Raw genomic sequence first — 16,598 nt, 5'->3', positions numbered from 1 at the left:
GCTGCTGCGGCTTATAGTCAGGTCCGGCTTATAGTGCGAAAAGTACGGTACATTGCCGGACCATGTAGAATCCGGACCTTGTAGACTGACATAATTCTGTGCATAGTTTAGTCTACACAGGCCATATTTCAAATAATCGAAATCTTACTTCATTCATCTTAAACATTCTTGATTTGGGGGATTGGTAGTTCCCATGAAATCTGAAGTTGTTCAAACGACAACAGCGATCCACCTTGAATTAAATCACACAGCCGAGTGAAACCTTGTTGGATGCGTCAGTCATGAAAGGGGCTACTTAATTAATTAATCCAACCCACTTTATTTATAGAGCACATTTAAAAACAACAACGTTTACGAAATTGCTGTACAAGTCCCACAACATAAGATAAAAAAAAATAATAAAAAAAAAATCGAAGCTTCGAATTAAAATCGAAGCTCGGCCCCGAAGCTTCGATTGCCAAAAAAAGCTTCGAAGGTCAGCCCTAATATTTAGTAATAAGGTTCCAATTATGTCCCAACAAGAAAGGTACATTTCTGGTGGGATACCGTCTCTTCCAGGAGCCTTACCACTTTGCATTTCGGATATGGCCTTCTTGAGTTCCTCTAGTGTGATCGGTGTTTCTAACTGTTAAGCGTCATCCTCTGAAAGTTTAGGGAGAATAATTTGATTAAGATATGTGTCCATTTTGTTTTGATCGAAGGTCGTTTCTGATTTATATAAGTCGGAGTAGAATTCTTTGAATGTATTGTTTATTTTTTCAGGGTCTGTTTCAAGTACTTGTTGTGCTCTAATGGTAGTTATATCTGCAAATTTTGCATTAATTCTTAATCGCATGGCTAATAGGTGACTAGGTTTAGAACCTTGGGAGTACTGCTGTTGTCTTGTGCTGCGTATTTGTATTTCCGATTGTTGTCTGTATATGGCATTGATCTCTATTTTTAGTACGTTAACTTGATTTTCTAGTCGAGTTGAGTTGTTGTATTTTAAAGAATTAAATAACGTTGAGTAAAGCGTTTCCAGTTCAGACAGTTTTGTGCATTGATTCTTGCGCATTTTGGAGGAAAAGCTATCAGTGAAATCCTTGATCATTCCCTTTACCGACATCCATATTATTCTGGGGTCTTGCACCGAGTTTGCATTCTCCCGTAGGAATACTATAAGAGCTTCTTTGAGTTGTGTAATGAATTCCTTGTTATTAAGCAGCATCGATTTAAATCGCCATCTTGGGGCTCGGGAAGATAGTATACCAAATGTTCCTTTTAGGAGTAAATAACAGTGATCTATCTGATTGCATTGGGTATCATTTCCACTTCATATTTATCAAATAGTCTCGGGGATGCAAAGACATAATCTATTCTGGATAATGTGTTATGTCTCGCAGATCGACAAGAGTACTTTCGGGTCGTGGGATTAAGTGATCGCCATAAGTCATTTACACCTGTAATCTTCGACCAATCCTTTAATGCTTTAGATGAATTATTTTGTTCGCTGGAAAAGGCGAGGTAAGATTTGTCCATCCTTGGATTCCAAATGGCATTAAAATCTGCACCTATTATAAATGAGTAATCGGGAAGGTCTAACATTGCATTGGTTAGTGTAGAGAAGAAACCCTCTTCGTACAAATCTGGGGCATATACCGCTGCCAACGCTATTTTCCTGTTATTGTGTACAATCATAGCTATAGTTATACGACCATCTGCATCCGACCATACTCCCTTTAATTCAATATTTAACTTACGTCTAACGACTATGGCTACACCTCGAGTTCTCGTACCAAAAGAAGAGTGACTAATATTATGATATGTGTTGTCCGCTAACGTATCTATGTCTTTCTCTAAAATGTGCGTTTCGCTTAGTAGAGCCACGTCCACATGTTCTTTTTTCATCAGTGTGAGCACGCTTTTGCGTTTGTGTTTATTTATCCCACCAGTGTTCCATATCATTATATTCAAACTAGCCATAATCTATACATGTTGTTGCGTAGTTTTTGGTAATGCTTCTGGAGTGCGAAGCTACAATAGATGTACATCCAATTATTGAGGTCCCGTTGAGAGCCGAGCTTAAAAACATATATACAAATAAAAATCCCCTTTTTCCCCCTCTCCCAGAGAGTCGTACAGGCCTGTGTTCCATAGACACATCCTCCGCGTATGACTCTGTAAAGTCGCCGATGGTCCCGGTGTATTCTCCGTTATATTCCCCCCATCTGGGATTGTCAACAACGGATCTGCCGCCGTGTCGCCTGTTATTTTTTTTTTTTTTTTTTTTTTAACGTGTCTCAATCGTCGCTGTTGGATTTGCTGCTTCGTGTTTCTTTCCAACCTTTTTCTTATCCTTACCATCCATGTTGAGTCTTTATGTCTTTTGATATAGTTAGTAGAAGTTCCTATTAATACATACGATGTGGTTTAATCTAATTGGTATTTGTTAAAATAATGTTTTTGAACGAAATTAACGGTGACGGGAGCGGAGCTGTTACCAAACACGTGCGCTACATATTGTAGCTAAACCGGAAACTGATTATATTATATACTGATTGATATAGATGTTGTCTATATATTATTCATATTGTTAATAATGTCTTTATATCATTAATATAGTTTAATAGTGATTTTGTCTATATATTATTAATATAGTTTAATAATGGTGTTATCTATATATTTATATTGTTTGATATAGATTTTGTCTATATATCATTAAATAGATGTTGTCTATATATCATTAATATCGTTTAATAATGACGTCTATATATCATTAATAGTTTAATATAGATGTTGTCTATATTATTCATATAGTTTAATAATGATGTTGTCTTTATATCATTAATATAGTTTAATGATGATGTTATCTATATTGTTATCGTTTGATATAGATGTCGTTTATATATCATTAATATAGATGTTGTCTATCATTAATATAGTTTAATAATCATGTCTATGTTATTAATATTATTTAATAATCATGTTTATATGTTATTAATATCGTTTAATAATGATTTCTAGATCACTGATATTGTTATTTTTCATCCATCCTGTAGGCTAGTCGTTGGGAGTGGAAGCGTCTGAAAGCCAAGGCTCCTAAGAATGGCCCACCTCCCTGTCCCCGCCTCGGACACAGCTTCTCCCTGATTGGCAACCGCTGCTATCTGTTTGGAGGGCTGGCCAATGACAGTGAGGATCCCAAGAACAATATTCCCAGGTAAAACACAGAACAGCAGGACTATGCTAGTCTTTCTCTCTGTGGGTGTGTTAAGTAACTGAGCGATCACGGTGAGAATGCTCATCCTGAGCACATTTAGATCACATAACGTTCTGCTCTATTTGAGTGCTGAGCAACTGCCATCTAGCGCTGATCCTCATTTGACAGATATAAGAGTATCCGTGTAGGACAGGGGTTCATTATTACCACAACACAGGCCGATCAGGGGGATGGGTATGATAACCTTGCACGATCAAGCTGAAATTGACGTCAGATTGTCCTTACCTGTGGTCTGTGGTATTCCAAAAAGAATATTCCAATTATTTGTTCGCCATCTGGTCCATCCTATGTCCATCTGGTCCACGACATAACCCACCACAACATATGGATCGGGGGTCCCGAAAACGTTTCAATGCGAACGGGTGAAGCCCTGGATTATTGTGCACCAGTATGGTCCTCTGCATCCAAAGGTCAACTAAAGAAATTGCAAACTGCCCAGAACAGAGCTGCAACGTTAGTCTTACATTGTTCCATGAGAACAAACACTCACTATGCACCGGCAACTCTCATGGTTAACGGTAGAGAATAGGCTGGTTTTCAACACAGTTACATTTTTCAGGAACACTGTCTTTTCGTCTCAACCTGTTTTCTTATACAAACAAATTGTCAGATGCAGTCAGGTTCATTCTTATTTTACTAGGTCAGCCGATGATGGACAGATTATGTTACCACGTCCAAAATCAAATGCTTTAAAGAGGACTGTTGTTTATCGTGCCATCAATCATTGGAATAACTGCCCACTGAACATAAGTAAATTGAATAGCAAAGTGTCTTTCAAATACCACCTGAGACTGCACTACTTACCAATATGTGAGCAAAATATTCTGATGTTGATAATGATGTCTACAATGTTTTACTGTTTTTAGATTATCATTGTTAATTGTGATTGTCATGTATCTCATGTTATGTTTTGTGTTTTCTGTTGTCTTTCTGTGTGGACCCCAGGAAGACTAGCTCGCCACTTAGGTGGCAGCTAATGGGGATCCTTTTAAACAATAAACAATAGGTTTCCCATTACTAGAAAAGTCCGCCCGGAGCGGTTTAAACGTAGCACCCGGTCTGGAACAGGGTTTACTGCACTCTCGATACTGCCTTTTAACGGCAACATACAGGTCCCTGACACATCTATTCTTATCCTAACGCATGTTTGCTTCCGCGTTCGCGTTTTGCGAATCTGATTGGCCACTGCCGTTTCTGGTCATGTGACATGTGCGCCCAATCGCGTGATGCGCCCATTTCCGCCTCGACCAGCAGCAAACTACTTAACGCCTAGTTTATCACTGGTTAAGCTTAGACGACTCTTTAGAAGTTGGTTAAGGTTAGAGTTTGGAATCAGGGCTGGCATTCTATCGCCCTGCTCTAAGACAAACTCTAACCTTAACCAACTTCGAAAGAGTGCCTAAGCTTAACCGGCGAAAGAACTTGCCGTCACACGATTGGCGCGACCAGAAACGTCAGTGGCCAATCAGAGCGCAAAACGCGAACGCGGAAGCAAACATGCGTTAGGATAGACGCGTCCCTGACATTGAATAGGATATTAAAATCGGAAAAAAAGGGAAAACGATCCAAAACGTTGGCACCCAATAACGTATATATTCGTGGTTGGCCGCAAAAGTGTTAACGTCTCGTTGTCGTCAGGGGAAAAAGCTTAGTTGACAACCATATTTAGTCATAATTTTTGTTGACTAAATTAACACTGGTCACCGTGACAAAACACCAATACAGTAAAATAACAAATGGCTAATAAAAAGCAAAGCGTTGAATCGCAATGCCAGACAATATAAATAAATAATGAATACACAACAAAGCGCAAAGGCGCTAATTGCAGTTCTAGACAGTAAAATAACAAATTAAAAGATACCTTTAATCAAAAGCAACAGCGCTAGTCTGTCATACAGCAGTGTTTAGGTGGTTGGTGATAGCTACATTGTTGCCATTAATTTAATATTTTATAATGATGTCTGATTTACATGCTTGATAACACATTTAGCATTTTATATTTAAAGTGGGCACTGATATACGAAGATGAACTAAATGGGCTTTATTTCTATTTAACCTCTTAAGCCCGATATGTCACAAATAGATCAATACAGTCCATATTAAGTCTCCGCGCAGTGCATCGGAAACCGGATGATTTAGACGCTAGGACAGGAAGCTGTCATTAAATCCTAAGAAAGATGATTTCGAGGGCTTTGATGGATGTCTAAATTTCATAAAACTACACTACCCAGCTCACACCAGCCACAGACAAAGTTAGGCCAACCATTTTTTTCGTACAAATATTGACTTGAATGTTGTGTTTATATCTCACGGGTCGAACAAACCTCAACGTTATTGCCATAAAATACAACATATATTGTTTCTTTACCTTTCTGTGAACCTCTAGGAAAAAACGCATCTCAATCTGGTAGAGAGAAAAGATCCGGGCGCCTGGTGATACTAAATCCAGATTTAACTCTATTGGAAAGGGGAGATTTGGGCTGATCCATAGATGTATGACCTGGCCATAATAAGGTCATTTATAAGCCTGCTATATTCTATATTCATATTTCATATTGCATGTGTCCAGAATGCAAAATTCAGTTACCCCTGTAAATCATCTGCCTTTTGTTAATTTGCTTAGATTTTTTTAAGCAAAGAATCTTTCACTTTTGGTCAATATTAGCATGGTGTTATTCATCGTCAAAGATGGATTTTTTTTTTATTATTTTTTAAACACAGATATAAACAAACATGACAACACACGATAAGATACACAAGCATTAATACACAGTGTATATCCAACGAAATTACCATTTATACCAATGTCTTATACAGGATATACCCCTAATACCTGTTATCTAAAAACCTACACACATATGCTCCAGCTCGAACCCCCCCCCCTCCCGGACCCCTCTTTGGATAGTACCTCCATTATCCCTCGCTCCTAACCAGACACTACCATTATAAGCTAGCTTTTATTCTCTCCACCACTTCTAACCACATTGTCATTTTGGATTCATTGAGACCCAGAATTCTTGCTGTAGATATTTCTTGATAAATCACATAGAGATATGTAAGAAACCAAACTTTCCGGCAATTTTTTTCCGGTTGAAACCAGCGTGATGCGATCAGCTTTTTAGCTACTGTGATACCCGATAAAACCAATCTCTTTAGCTGTGGATGTACTGCAAACTCAAAAACATCATTCAATAGCAGTGTTGTGCTAGTTACTGAAAAATAGTAACTCAGTTACTTTACTAGTTACTTCATTTCAAAGTAACTTCGTTACTTTACTAGTTACTTACACCCAAAAGTAATGAGTTACTGTGAAAAGTAACTATTTAGTTATTTAAAAAAAAAAAAAAAAAAAAAAAATTGCTCCCGAGTCCCATGCCCCAGATACTGAAAATCGGTTGATCAACTTGACAGTTTCCATTCACATCACTGAACTCTGCTAAGCAATGTGGTCTAGATACAAACACAAATCTGACACAAACAAATGTTGTCCCGAGTCGATATAATAAGAAGTGCGCCGGTTGAAGGAACAGCAACTTGCAATGGGCCTGGTCTACAAGATACACTATACGACCGGGGTACCCATGTACATGTCAAAATACTTCCCAAAGGTCAGTGAATACCACAACCACTACACCAGAGGAAGCTCAACAAATCATGTAAAACCCAGATTTGGCTCAAACAAGGGACTAAACACGTTTCGCAATTATGCCACAACAATGTGGAACGCCCTACCCAAAGCTGTAAAGGAATGTGAATCACTACCCACATTCAAAACCGCTCTTAAAGAGCACCTACGGGAGGCTGCAATTCGAAACTGGCCACCGTAAATGCCCAAAACCCCCACCACCTCCTAATAGACAGTCTCCTCCCCACCGCATGTATATATTCCCTCCCCGCCGTATGTATATTTCCCTCCCACCCACCCACCCCCTCCTAATGTACAGTCCCCTCCCCATCATATATACTCTGTCAGGATCTAGGGGTAACAGTACTGTATATTTGAATACCGTTTATGTCACAAATGTATCAGTATTAAATACCTATATGTCCCTATGCCATAAATGTCATGTATGTTGTGTATGTCATAAATGTCTATATGAATTGAAAATGGGGGACCCTGATGGAAACAAGACAAACGTCTTTCTCAGGTCTGCATCCCCTTAACAATTGTATGTATTGAGCCGTACTGTATTGTACCCATTCTGCAATCTGTTAAATAAAGTTTTCATTCATTCAGCCTTGATGTCGCCGGAGCGTTTCATTAACCATCTTGCAACGTTGTTTAAGATATCAATCAAAGCATTGCAACGTTAGAATAGTTAGGATATCAATTGTGCATGAAAGGACTATATTTATATTGTTTGATTAGTATTATGAGATTCCCTGGCAGATTTCGTACAGTCAAAATCCGTTGATCAACTTGAGTTTCAGTGAACACATTGCACTCACCCAAGTCTGCGGTGGTCGAGATGTAACGTTAGTCCAGCTGACTCCAGCAGCCCATCAAACATGTTCTTTATCTCGTTTCCATGTTGTATATTAATTATCTCTCCAAGTAGTTGCTAAATGGTTTGTTAGTTCATTACTGCATTCTTTTTATGTAGATTCATAGCGAGCGTCCTCCTGTTGTTTACTATAGAGAGCGTCTATTTCTTTCCGTAGCCGCATTTCTGGTTTCCGCATTTCTGATTGGCCAGTGGCCACTGACTGACGCTCTCTGGTCAGAGAACGTCAGTCAGTGGCCAATCAGAAATGCGGAAACCAGAAATGAGGCTACGGAAAGAAATAGACGCTCTCTACAGTAAACAAAACAAACGCAGGCGAAATAAGGACGCTCGCTATGAATCTACATAAAAAGAACGCAGTAACGAACTAACAAACCATTTAGTAACGGTAACAGCGTTACTGAATTTAAAAAGTAATGCGTTAGAGTACTAGTTACGGCAAAAAGTAACTTCGTTACTGTAACGCGTTACTTTGTAACGCGTTAGTCCCAACACTGTTCAATAGTAATACAGAGGGGTGTACAGGTATATTCCAAGATACGAGTTTTGATAATTGTTGGGTCACATCTTTCCAGAATATCTTAACTGGTGGGCAGTCCCAATACATGTGCATAAATGTCCCTTCGTCCCCATTTGTACATTGGGAGCATTTTGAGTCTTGTTTAAGACCCATTCTGTTCAGTCTTATAGGAGTCAAGTATGTCCTGTGAATATAGTTAAGATTGATTTGTTGATTGCCCAGGCTCCTTGCCAATCAAAGTCACTTTCCAGGTCTGGTATATCCCTCCTCCAGACAGTCTAGTTGGAGGGTTTCATACGAGGACGTTAGTAATTGATGATAAAAATCTGAAACAAAACCTCTCGATGTCTCTCTTTCATAGAAGAATTTGTGGTATCTGTGGTGTTCAATTGGTATGTCTAATGGAACACCGTGAGACTTCAAACATAGCCGTAACTGTATGTAAAAAAGCCATGTGGACTTGGTGAGATTAAATTTTTTGCATATTTCTCCATAACTACAAAAACAATGTTTGTTAAAAACATCCCCTAATGAGTGTATGTATGCCTTGCTCTTCCCATATAGGGAATCTTATAGGTCGTTTTTCAATTAAGAGTGCATTGTTATTGAATAAGGGAGTATGATTGTGCCATTTATGTGGGTTAGGATATTTTACTTTTTTAAATAATTTATAATTTTATATAAATCTCCTTTGGTTCATTACAATTTACTCAAGCATTTTCTTAAAATATGGCTAGGGCTTAAGAGATACACCGGTGGGGACGTTGGCAAGTAATGTACTCGGTGGGGCTTGAACACAGATATCTGCCCCTTTTCCACTGCATGGTACCTACTCGACTCTACTCTACTCGGCATTTGCGGTTTTCCATTACCAAAATACCTGGAACTGGGTACTTTTTGGGTTATTTTTTAGTCCCTGCTCTGTCGAGGTTCCAAGCGAGTAGAACTGGTACCAGAAAAGTGACGTGAAACACTGCAGACCACTGATTGGTCAGAAGAGAGAAGTGTCACACGTTGGAGCGTCTGCACAAAAACAGAAAGCCGCCATCTTTAATGCCTTGCTTAGGATTCATTATTTGTTTGCAGCAGGAACAAGTGCAATAAACAAAAGGATACATTCACTGTGTATTCTGCCTCATTTATTGATGAAACAAAACCGACATCAACACAATTTACCACCGAGCGGGGAGTTTACTCTCACAAAAAGATTGCTGATTTGTTAAGCTTGTTGTTAGCTTAGGTGCTAATGTGCTTGCGTTTTACCATGGCTAGCGTACATAGCATGATCAATATAACTATTGATTGTTTGTACTAGTAACGTTAATGCTAGTTGAATAGACACAACGTGAGGTAATCATCATCCATTTTAAACCGGTTATTACCTAATGCTAATGTTAACGTTAGCAGATAGACACGAGAGGTAACGTTAAAGCTTGTAGAATAGACACAATGAGAGGTAATGTTAACGTTAGCAGAATAGACACGAGAGTTAACGTTAGCAGAATAGACACAACGAGAGTCTGGTTAATGTTGTTATTGATCGATTGATTGAAAACTGTGTTTTACTCTGGCTTGCTCCAAGCCCTCACGGACATAGCTATGCTGGAGCTCTCATGCTGTACGCCAGCTGCCCCGCCTCCCCACACGGAGACAAACGGAGTACTACCTGCAGTGGAAAAGGAACGAAGTACCAGGTACCTAAAGCGAGTAGAGTAGGGTAGAGTCGAGTAGGTACTATGCAATGGAAAAGAGACGGGTATCACCGACTACCGCGGCAAGCCTAGTAGGATCCATTTCTTCCGTATACTCATCCTAGTCGGAAAGTGCTCACCGTGAGTGGAACTGAGCTGCCTGCTAAGTGCTCTGAGCGAAGCTGAGGCGCACAGTTACTTAACACACCCATTAGCTCCCTCTCCCTCACACACACACACCCGCAGCCTGCAGTGACTGATGCAAAAGAAAAAAACATGCATACACGGCAACAGGCACCTGGAGAGAGGGAGAGACACAGTGACCACAGTGTGGCAGGTAAAGACATACTCTGATTCAGATTCAGAGTTTTATTTGCCACATGGAAGCAATACAATCATACAGTTTTCATACAAAATCATAAATACCGTTTTACCATGGGCAAAATGAGCAGGAAGAAGAATAATTCTTATAGTTACCTGCCCCCTATTCCTAAACTAAACCAAACTCTGCTGCTAGACTGCAGCTCTCTATGTGCTCTACCAACAGGGTTGATATTTTGGTTATGTGGTCAAATTCAGGATGTTTGTATTCTAAAGGGGACATGCATTGCTATTCCTAGCACTATTTGGGCAACTTTACACAATTCCTGTGAGTCTATGGAACACCTCTGTAAGGTTTTATTCCAAAAAATGCATTGTTTTATATTTCTAATCAAGTACTCAAAAGCATATTTTTTCTCTTTGGATTTCAGGCTGTGTTGGCCTGGCTCCGCCCATAAGCACTTTGAGTGACAGTCATCCACATAGTCTGCGACTGGCACAGAGAGAGAGATAGAGAGAGACTGAGGGGATACTAATTAATTTCGCCGCAGGGGGGCATAATCCCACGGGACAATGCATTGGTAACTTGTTTCAAATGACAATTTTTGATTGTTGATTTTTTTTGTTATATTTTGAAAACTTTTTTTAATTTGTTTTTTAATTAGGGGCAGGTTGCTCTATAAGCCTTCGGCTTCAAACCTATCCTTTTCGTTTGTGTAAACATTTTTGAACAATTATTTGTTTATGTTTATTTATTTGTATGTGTAAACATTCAAAATAAAATAATTCATTCATTCAATATATACCCCTGTGATTATTATTGTACGGATCAGAATACGGGCGTGCGCGTGGGAGCATGCACAAAGATATTACAGTGATATGCTGCTCCCGAGTCCGACTGCCTGCGAGAGAGAGGAGCGGAGCACTGTGTAAACAAACGCTGCGTGTGTGAGATAAGACAGGTCCCCTTCTCTATCTCTCTCTCCCTCTCTCGCTCGCTCTGCCTCCCGTTTGAGGAAGTGTCGGCTTTCACTGTGCGCTACAACCATAGAGGGGGCGTTAGTTATGCAAATCAATGCTATGTCGACATCACAGAAACCGTCAAATCAGAACAGTTTAGTTGAGTGAGGGGAGATCTCATGAACTCGAGACTAGACTGATGAGTCAATATGGTAATTAGAGACACAGACCCATTGATACTAACTCCTATTACTATAATGGTAAATACTGAAAAAACCCATTTATAATGCATGTCCCCTTTAACTTTGGAAAATATTCAGTTGGGACTAGCTGGAGTTTTGTGCATTCTGTTAACACTATGGCGTCCGAGAACGAGTATATACGTGTTTCGAAAAAGAGCGTTGTGGACCAGAGCCACGAGTATATACGTGACGAGTTGTTATTGTTTTATTCCATATTTATAACGCTTCTTAGGTACCCGATCTACTACCAGCATCTTTTCAAATATTTGATTTTCGAACCATGCAGTACCGGCCAGACCCGATTAGGGGCTCCACTGCAGTATCATTATGTGATTTAAAAAAAAAAAATGCAAGTACAGTTCTGTGGGCGGATCATAGATCCTTGATCCCAGCCGAACATCCTCCATCTTGGATCAGCTTGCAGAGCTGACTGGTGAGGAAATGCTGCCGGCGATCACATGGCCTGACGGTAGGATAATATTACCCCAAATTACAGCTGGATTGGACATTGTTTTATAACGTAACGTGATCGGTCAATGAAAATGCTATATTGAACGCACACTGTATTGCTAATCGATAATAGTAATCGGCGTTCCCCGCCGCCCCCATTTCATCCATAGATGCTCTGTAATAGTCCGGATGCTACGCAGTTTGTTTTATTTCATTCGTATATATACAGCAGAAATGGCGTTTGATATAACGGCGCTAACGTTTAGCCTATTTTGCAGCCTCCTGCAGAAAAGCCTAGACTAAAAGCGCGATATACCTTATATTCACGACGCTATAAAATGACAACCAACCGATGGAATTTTCTTTTCTTTAAGCCATTATGAAGGCACGGTTTATGCACTCAAGTGACAATGAGAATGGACAGATAGCAATACTATAAAATGTTATATAAAGCTCTTAGAAAGTACATCGGTTTGTTTACAATCCGCTGTCCTCTGAGGCCTAAATCGCCGAGCCCCGCCGGTCGCCATTGTGTTAACAGAGTGCACTCTGGTTAGATGCCAACTTATTTTAGTTGTATTGTACTTGTGCTGTATGATAATACTTTTCAATTTAATCTGTCTCAAATTTGTCATTCTAGCATAGTTGGCAGAACTGCTAGAAAGCCATGGTTTGTTGTAGTATGAGTCTGTCTGGATGGCCAGTAGGGCTGTCTTAAATACTTCAACGCTTCGTTCGATGGGCACGGGATTCGAACGGGAAAATAAAATTAGAAAAATCTGCACAATCTTGCACCTCCAATGCAACGTACGTCATACGCCTCATTAATTCCGCCTCTCTTTAACTACAAGCACATGGAGATTTCTCATTAACTCCTCTGTATTGAATACAACTGGCTGCCTTTATAAAGCCTCAAATGACGGTTTACAATATTTCATAAAAGCAAAGTGTTTCATTTGTCTAAGATTTAAAAAGGTTTAAACTTTACAGCACTGACGGGTTTATTTGTCACATACATACTAGGGCATACAGTGAAATGCGGGTGGTCATGCCCGCATCGATTGTGCAAAATACAATAATAAAAATAGGCATATTTTTTTGAAGAAAAAAAAACGCAGCGCGTGCCTTGTAGCAAGATGACAGAGAGAAAGAAATCTAGCGACAGCCATCTTTTTATCGTATTTTACTGCCGCGGTTTTGCACATATAGCATAATTTAATACACTTTATTGTATATTAATTATATAGTTATTGCCTGACACCACAGTTTGTCCTTTGCTTTTTATTAGCTTTTTATTAGTGTATTCGTGTAGTTATTAGTGTATTTGTGCTTTGTCGCGAATCGCAATGACCACCAACCAGCAGATGCTTGCCCTCATACTGCTCCTGTCTCTTGTGGGCAGGCAGGCAGGCAACTCTGGTGTCAGGTTACGAATGTGTCACGAGCGCCACGGCTGTGATTGGTTGTCTGAAAAGACGCTCAGCGCATCGCTCTGAAAAGTTCAGAAGTGTTCAACTTTAAACGCTGGGTGCTGCTGCACAAAAAAGCTGAAACGCGCTGAAAAAAGAAGCCGACTGCAGCGCGTATCCTATAGGCGGCAGGCGGCAGCATGCGGCCGCATACGCTCCCTCCCCATTGGGATCAATTGACAAAAGACGCGTGCGCCCAGAAATATGCGGCAGGTGGACGCAGGCCCTAATTGACTTGTACAGCTGAGAGTGGATACTCTTTTCTTTGCTCGACTTGGCATTGCAGGGCTTTGTAGTGATAGGAGTGAGATTTATCCAATATTTGATAGCTCTTTTTTATTTTGATGTGCTTCCTCTCTCAGTAAATGTTCTGCTGAGTTAAAACTACTCTCAATCTCTCTCTCTCTATCTCTCTCTCTCTCTCTCTCTCTCTCACGCTCTCTCTCTCACGCTCTCAGGTATTTGAATGACTTGTATACGTTAGAGTTGAGAGCAGGCTCCAGTGTGGTAGGTTGGGACGCTCCCATCACCTATGGCCAGCTACCTCCTCCCAGAGAGAGCCACACAGCCGTGGTCTACACCGACAAGACCAACAGGAAGTCCAGACTGGTCATCTATGGAGGCATGAGCGGATGCCGCCTGGGAGACCTCTGGGTGCTGGATATAGGTGAGAACATATATTATATCTAGATCTGTCAACAGAACACATCTGATATCTAGATCTGTCAACGGAACATACATTTGATAACATTTTATTATGAGCTCTACCTAGTGACTGGATGTATGATTGCTTCCAGTCTTTCCTATGTAATAGTTTAGTATCAGTTCAGTGGTGACGGAGGGTAATGGTAGATTATATTCCTCTGTGGAGTTTGGGGGTGGGGGTGTGGGATTTGCTTGTTTTCCTCGCGGTGGCGGGGCCACCGGGACCGGAGGAGATGGAGCGGCCCGCAGGGGTGGCATTCCCGTCGCCGTGCATGGCGGTGTGAGTGGCGCACGGGCTGTTTGTGTTTTCCGTCGGTCATGGCGTGCTTTATCCGGGGATGTGGTGGGTATTGATGTTTGGGGGACTGACTGTTCCGGGGGGGTTCACATGCCTTTGAGCGACATTGTACTATTGTACTTATTTTATGCCTATTCTTAAGTCTGCACATTTACATTGCACTACTTTTATACCTATTCTTATGTCTGCAATTTATGCATTGTCTTTTTATTCTGTCAATTTGTGTGCTGATTTTATGCCTATGTTAATTTTATACTAATTGCTGTCGTGCACTCTGGACTGCGGTCCATGGGTGACCTCAATTGTCTTTTCGAGAATAAATAAAGGTTGATGATTAATAGTTTAGATTATTACATGGCGTTTTCACATTCGCCGAAATGCTTGCTTGTGATTGGTCAATAGCCCCCGACAGCGGTGAATTATTTTTCGATAACCACCGGTGATTATTGTTTTTCGCAGCTGGAGTAATCAAGCCCCACTGACACACACTGTTTCAGTGCAGCCAATCAGACACACCTGCCGGGCTGCCCGCGATAATAATAATCACTTTATTTGGGCTGACAGAGCCACAGAACAACTGCGATTTGTCAAATGAATTAGGTATATTGTTAGTAAGTTAGCCATGTAATAAGCGGGATAATGTATAACTATACTCGGTCATAATCGCAAAATAATTTTTATAATAAACCAGTTTTATAATCTCATGAGCCGATCACCAGTTTCAAAACACCTGATCTCTGATTTTGTTTCATATTTCTCTGTCCAATCTATGGCTTCCTCCGACCACATTAAAGAGTTTCTTTAAGTTTCAAGTTTCTTTAATAGTTGTCATACAGAAGTACAGAATACTTTTATACAAAATGCTTCTTACTGTTGCGCTCCAGAGACTGTGCAAGACAAGATAAGTATGAAATAAAATAACATAGTAAAATTAGAAGTAAAAAAAATGAGGTCACAGTGTTCAGTTTAGACATATGTACAATGTTCGATGCAGAATAGACGTAGTTACCATACAATATACAATACTGTGCAGTGTACTAATATACAATACTATATAGTGCAAGGCAGAAATGGGGAAATGGGACGAGGTGCAATTTAGGTACAATTCACAGTAGGTGTACGAGTTGTAGTGCAAATCCTTTATCAATAAATATAAAGTGTAAGTGTGTTTGTGTGATCTAAAGTGTGGAGAGTGGGTGCTGCAGTGTGTTGTTTGTTTGAGTGAGTGTGTGCGTGTGGGTGTGTGTGCTGTGTGCATTTGATGGTTGTTGCATAGTGATTATTGTTCGTTTAGCAGCCTGATGGCCTGGGGATAGAAGCTTCTTCTGAGTCTTTCTGTGCTCGCCTTAAGACTCCGGTATCGCTTGCCTGACCGCAGCAGTTCAAAGAGGCAGTTGTTCGGGTGGCTTGAGTCCTTAATAATTCTCTTAGCCTTCCCCTTGCACCGCTTGTTGTAAATGTTCTGGAGGGTGGGAAGCCCCCCTCCAATTGTGCGTTCGGCTGAACGTGTCACTCTTTGTAGTCTGCTACGGTCTTGTGCAGTGCTATTCCCAAACCAGGAGGTGATGTTGCCGGTCAGGATGCTCTCTATTGTACATGAGTAGAAGTTCCTAAGGATCTTCTGACTGACTTGGAACTTCCTTAGGCGCCTGAGGAAGTAGAGGCGTTGTCGTGCCTTCTTCACAACACTGTCAATGTGTGTGGTCCATGTCAAGTCCTCGGATATGTGGGCTCCGAGGTACTTGAAACTGTTCACTCTCTCAACCGGTGCCCCGTCGATGCTGAGGGGGCTGTAGTCCTTGACCCCCGACCTCCTGAAGTCCACAATCATCTCTTTTGTTTTGCTGACGTTCAGGGAGAGGCAGTTCTCCTGACACCACTGTGACAGGTTCTCTACCTCTTCCAGGTAGGCCCTTTCGTCGTTGGCAGAGATCAGGCCCACCACTACTGTGTCATCAGCAAATTTGATGATGGTGTTGTTGTTCCGCTGTGCTACGCAGTCATGTGTGTACAGGGAGTAGAGGAGGGGGCTCAGAACACAGCCCTGGGGGGCCCCTATGTTGAGCGTGATGGATGAGGAGGTGCAGTTGCCGGCTCTTACCACCTGGGGTCTGCCCGTCAGGAAGTCCAAGACTAAAGATGTATGGTCCACAGAGCTTAGTATGGAAATCTCTGATG

General features: G+C 40.8%; 1 protein-coding gene across 2 annotated transcripts in view; it reads left to right on the top strand.

Moving 5' to 3' along the window:
* hcfc1b (host cell factor C1b) overlaps positions 1–16,598 on the top strand; it is a 129,346-nt gene that overhangs the window by 26,104 nt on the left and 86,644 nt on the right. For both annotated transcript variants that reach the window (XM_084333989.1, XM_084333990.1), the window contains 2 exons: positions 3,039–3,199; positions 13,876–14,084. In XM_084333989.1, coding sequence (XP_084190115.1) covers positions 3,039–3,199; positions 13,876–14,084 — 370 coding nt within the window. The remainder of the gene's footprint in view (positions 1–3,038; positions 3,200–13,875; positions 14,085–16,598) is intronic.

The sequence above is a fragment of the Notolepis coatsorum genome (assembly GCF_963971535.1).
Source record: "Notolepis coatsorum genome assembly, chromosome: 17".
NCBI lineage: Eukaryota > Metazoa > Chordata > Actinopteri > Aulopiformes > Paralepididae > Notolepis > Notolepis coatsorum.
This window is presented reverse-complemented; position numbering and strand designations above follow the sequence as displayed.